The sequence below is a fragment of the Aplysia californica genome, unplaced genomic scaffold (genome assembly GCF_000002075.1).
Source record: "Aplysia californica isolate F4 #8 unplaced genomic scaffold, AplCal3.0 scaffold00089, whole genome shotgun sequence".
Lineage (NCBI taxonomy): Eukaryota > Metazoa > Mollusca > Gastropoda > Aplysiida > Aplysiidae > Aplysia > Aplysia californica.
Genome location: NW_004797359.1, coordinates 1,514,270 through 1,519,831, shown reverse-complemented (window position 1 = coordinate 1,519,831; position 5,562 = coordinate 1,514,270). Strand labels below are relative to the sequence as shown.

General features: G+C 42.5%; 1 protein-coding gene across 4 annotated transcripts in view; it reads right to left on the bottom strand.

Moving 5' to 3' along the window:
* LOC101847570 overlaps window positions 1-5,562 on the bottom strand; it is a 152,365-nt gene that overhangs the window by 10,992 nt on the left and 135,811 nt on the right. For all 4 annotated transcript variants that reach the window (XM_013080509.2, XM_013080510.2, XM_013080511.2 and 1 more), the window contains one exon: window positions 2,891-4,875. In XM_013080509.2, coding sequence (XP_012935963.1) covers window positions 2,891-2,981 — 91 coding nt within the window. In that variant the 5' untranslated portion in view covers window positions 2,982-4,875. The remainder of the gene's footprint in view (window positions 1-2,890; window positions 4,876-5,562) is intronic.

Here is a 5,562-nt window from a genome sequence, read left to right as displayed (position 1 = left end):
GAGAGAGAGAGAGAGAGAGAGAGAGAGAGAGAGAGAGAGAGAGAGAGAGAGAGAGAGAGAGAGAGAGAGAGAGAGAGAGAGAATATTTTTTAAAGTAAATTTAATGCTTTTGTGCCGCTATCGACACAATTTAGAGCTATTAGGAGGCAGGTTTCGACCCTGCCGGTCAGGGCCACCCGAGGCTGAGAATGATACAACATCCCACTTGCAAAACCGAGATACTCGAAAGAGAGTCTTCCCACTCGGGAATCGAACCCAGGTCTCCTGTGTGCGATGGCGAAGCGCCTAACCGTTACACCACACGCACCAGTTTCTCAGCAGTGTGAGCGAAACAACAGAGTCCTTTTGGTATGTGCACTGGCTCGCATTGATATCAGGTGAAAGATGAGTACGGGTAATAATAATTCATCCATCATAAGCTGATGATGGCCTTTAACATCGAAAACAGAATAGAAGTTATAGACCTTGCTGGCTATAGCAGATAGCTGGCTTGGCAAAGAGAGAAAAAGGAGAGGAAATAACAGCAAATAACTTGTGATGATCGCATACGTCACAACTCGCCAAAACAGTGCATTTCCGAAAATATTGCACACATTTGCCTGATGATAATAGATGGTAAAACCTAGTCTGATCATAATCATCATCATCCTGTGCTTTGCCGATTGGCGGGGGCGATCATGGACATCCACTCCCCTATGTCCTGCTTTGCAGCGATGGTGTCTGCTGTTCTTGCTGTTCCCAGCCATGTTGTTAACTTCTCCAGTATCTTTTCCCTCTGCCTGCCTCTGCCTCTCTTTCCATCAAACTTGCCGGTTGTTACAATATTCTCCAATGCTTCTTTCAGCATTGTGTGTCCAATGAAATTTGCTTGTTGCTTTCGTATATTCGTCATAAGCTGTCGTCTGCAATTTGCTTCAACCAAGACTTCTTCATTTGTTTTTCTAGCTGTCCATGGGATACGCAGCATGCGTCTTATGAACAACAACTCTGTCGCCTCAATTGTTCTTTCCAGCTTTCTATTGATTGTCCATGCTTCGCACCCGTATAATAGGATTGGCTCGATGTACCTTTTCAGTACTCTTTTTCTTGTTTCCAGTGACTGATCATAATAGATAGACGGTAAAACCTAATGGCTTCGCTTGTGACCTTCAAGGGCTATTTTTAAAAAAGACTTTTCCACAACGGCAGTGTGTGGCAGTACAAAGTTTTGAGAAATTATATGTTAAAAAATTGAAGTTTCTCGAATGCAATTATTCTTTGAATATCTCGATAACTACTCAGAATAATCTTACGATTCTGACAGCTGATAAAATGCGCCGTTTTCTGATCTCATGGTCTTGTAACTCAAAACGGCGAATATAAATAAATTGTCAGTTAGAACTTTGTAATTCTAAGGTAAAGGACATGTCACGACTTCATGCCACTGTGATTGGTCAAGACAGAGGGTCTCCCCACTCATCCACATCAATGGAGCAATCTTTCTGAGAAGTCTTCAGAGTGCCTTTATATCTTTTTGGAGGCACCAATGTTCCGCCTTTCACAAAACCAATTCTGAGTAGAAAATAGCTCTGGGGAGCCGTATGTATTGGTATTCGGACCAATCATCCAGCCCATCAGAGGGTAGGGTCATGACATTATCAGAGGTTGACATGTCCTCTCAGGGTTGTCGAGTGCACGGTGACGGATATCCGCGGAACCAAAAGGTCAAAGAATAGAGGACAGTGACGGATATACGAGAAGTCAAAAGGTCAAAGAATAGAGGACAGTGACGGATATACGAGAAGTCAAAAGGTCAAAGAATAGAGGACAGTGACGGATATCCACGAAGCCAGAAGGTCAGCGGAAAAAGGCGTGCAGAAGCTGATTACTCCAGGGAATGTCGTTTGATAGTTGGCGGCCTGTCGTTATTGGTTTTATTAAATTAATCATGATCTCTGACGGCGTCAGCGTATGACAACACGGTGACATTTGCTTTTTGTGAGCGAGTGCGTGTGTGCGTAGTGGCGTGCTCTCTCTCTCTCTCTCTCTCTCTCTCTCTCACTCTCTCTCTCTCTCTCTTTCTCTCTCTCTCTCTCTCACTTTCTCTCTTTCGTTCTCTCTCTCAGTCTCTCTCTCTCTCTCTCTCTCTCTCTCTCTCTCTCTCTCTCTCTCTCTCTCTCTCTCTCTCTCTCTCTTCACTTTCTCTCTTTCGTACTCTTTCTACTATGTAAGTGCGTGATTGTTTGTTTGGGTATAGGTTTTTTTTGTACGAGTCCGGCATAGACCAGTATTATCTATCATGCAGAAGTTTCAGGGCATTTCAACACAAATATTATGTCTTTTAACATTAAGTGTCGAAGATAAAAGGGGTTTCTAGAGAGTAACATACCCAGAAAGGAAGGAAGAGACATAAGAATGACAGATGTTTAATAGGAATAGTTAAAGACATAATAAACTACACGAACCAGAGCGCCCACCAACCACCCACATAAAGATTTGTTGAAAAGTTTCTGCTTTTTAAGATTTCTTTCCCTCAGTACAGACCCAGTGGTTAGCCTACAGGACTCGTAATCGTGAGATTGCGGGTTCGGGGGTCCGAACCTTAGCTCGGCCCGACGTTGTGTCCTTGGGAAAGGCACTTTACATGAATTTCCCACTTGATTCGGTCCTTTCAGAGACGGACGTTAAACTAGGAGGCCACGCCTCTTAAATAACCTAATAGCGTTGATAGAGGCGTTAAACCCATACCATTTCACAATTTTTTGGCAGACCCAACAGGATGTAACCAAAACGTTATTGGAAGTGACCATTGTCCCTCTCAGTACTAGATCTAGATGAGGGAAACCCACTGTACAATCTAGCATATTTTTTTCTTCCCTACGAGTGGTCGTGTGTGGACAGTTGGACCTACCTGCGAAGTCGTTGAGACTGGTACTGTTGTTGTTGCTGTTGCCGCCAGTGCCGCTGGGGGGTGTGGTCGGGAGAACGCCCACTGACACCATGTATGAGCTAGGGCCGGCCGGGTGGGCGGGGCGAGGGAGGGGGCGTGGTCCAGAATCACGTTGATTGACAGCCGTCGTCGCGATTCTCGATGTGGTAGACGGAGTCAGGGTGGAGGTTGTGATGTATAATTATCTTTGTGTTTTCTTGTTTGTTTGTGAGCGTGTGTTTGTGTGTGTGTGTGTGTGTGTGTGTGTGTGTGTGTGTGTGTGCGTGCGTGCGTGCGTGCGCGTGCGTGCACGTGCGTGCGTGCGCGTGCACGTGCGCGATGAGTATAAATATGCGTATGCTTGTGAAAATGTCCACGTATTAATTTTTTAGATATCCAAAGCCCTCTATCTCCTGCGTCAGCGAAAAGGTCCGTGTCTGACCTTGACCTGAGCGTCCAGGTAATGTGGAATGTATTCTAAGAGAATTGGAAAAGGTTTTTCCGTATCCAGGGTTCCTTTGATGTTGGCTCAGTGTCGTACCTCTGCCGGCATCGACGTGCTGAGACTCATTGCACGCGATGGTTTGACAGACTTCAATTCATAGACTAAACTGACGTTGACCGTTTGTTGAGTCATTCCATGCCAGGGTTTAATTAACAGATTTCAATTCACAGACCGAACTGAACTAGAACGTCTCTTGAGATATTCTCTGGTATGTTTTAATCCACATCAACTTCACTGAAGTTGAACTTATGGTCTACTCCACTTCGGTTCACAAACTGTACGTAGGTTGAACGTTTCTTGAGGCATTCTACTCTGTAATTTGAAAGACTTCAATTCACAGACTAAACGGTAGTTGAAAGTTTCACGAGATATTCCACACAATGGCTTCCACTTTAATTCACAAAAATTTTGAATCACATTTGAATGTTTCTCACTGACTGTAATGTCATCTTGTAAAACCAAGCCATACTCCCACCAAACTATTCACGTACACAATACCCACACACAAAAGAATGAATAATTCCAAATCTAACAAGAATCTGCCACAGTAAGGTCCCCGTTCACAGCTAAGCACTAGTAGAAAGTAATATAATAAAATACAACTACCGATTCCTCTGAACCCATTTCATGGTCACATTGTATTTATTAATACTAACACCGCACAGGTACGTTTTGATTACATAAATTGCAATAAACCTGTTCACAGCAACGAAAATCTCCCGAATATGTTTATTCTGTGAATTAACAATTCCGAAAAGGGGTTTAGAAGGGACCGACAAATAGTCTTGCTTCACAGAGAAGAGATGTCCAGAAGAGGTCAACGAACCGCCTTGCTTTACAAAGTAAACGATGTTCAGAGAGTATTGTCGAATAGCCTTGCTTCAAAATTTAAAAGAGGTTAAAAAAAAGTATTTGAACTTTGCTTCACAGTAAGCGATGTTCACAAGGTTTTGACGTACTGCCTGGCTTCACATTAAATGGTGCTCAGAAAGAATGGTCGTATAGCCTTGCTTCATAGTAACAGTAAACAAAGTTCTAAAAGTATTGTCGAATATCCTTGCTTCATAGTAAACGATGTTCGGGAGGGCTCGACGAATAGACTTGCTTCATAGTAAACGATGTTCGGGAGGGCTCGACGAATAGACTTGCTTCACAATAACAATACTATGCCTGTTCAGCACTTTGATAACGATGGCTGCTCCAAATGGGAAACGAGAGCTCCTTGCTGGGAGACTCGACCATGAGAGAGACCTTGGCACATGTAACTGAGAACTGAGCTGGGCAATCTCTCTCTCTCTCTCTCTCTCTCTCTCTCTCTCTCTCTCTCTCTCTCTCTCTCTTTTTTTTTCTTCCTCTGTCTCTCTCAACACGCCGTGACAAATCGATGCGCTGATGAGTTTTCGCAACAGCCTCCGCCTCTGTTTGTGTGTTAATTAGGTCGTCGGGTCAAGGCATATTGCATCTGGGGAAAAAGAAAGAAAGAACAATGATAATGATGATAGTAACGATGATAATGAGGATGGTAACAATGATGATGCTGATGATGATAATGATGATAACACATATTATATATAAATATATATATAACACATATATAAAGAGAATGTTATAGATAGATAGATAGATAGATAGATAGATAGATAGATAGATAGATAGATAGATAGATAGATAGATAGATAGATAGATATCATTAATGATACACACATCTATCATCTATTTGTGGTGGCCGAATTTTGCTATTCAAACGGCTTTTTAATGGCTTCATCGATGGACTTGCGGCTTTCGCTAAAAAAAATTCTTTAAAATATTCTCCAGATCATGACGCCCTTGTTTTTTTTTCAGTTTTGAGACAATTTTGCTGCAAAAAGCTAAATTTCTTGATTTCACCGATCGCTTTTTGTAGCTAGGCCGACGCTTCTGTCTCTGTAATTTTAGAAAATTCGGAAGTGATATTTCGCGAGGCGCATTTTGTTTTGAGAGTATAGATTTAGATCTAGATTCTAGACCTACTCATTTTTGCATCTCTCAAGATTTATTTCCCCCATTCCAGAAGACTGTAAATATAGCAGGCCTGTGACTTAGTTGATATTAAAGCACCGATCATTCCTTTCATCAAAAGGAGGCCCAGCTAGTAAATTATATTGACCCC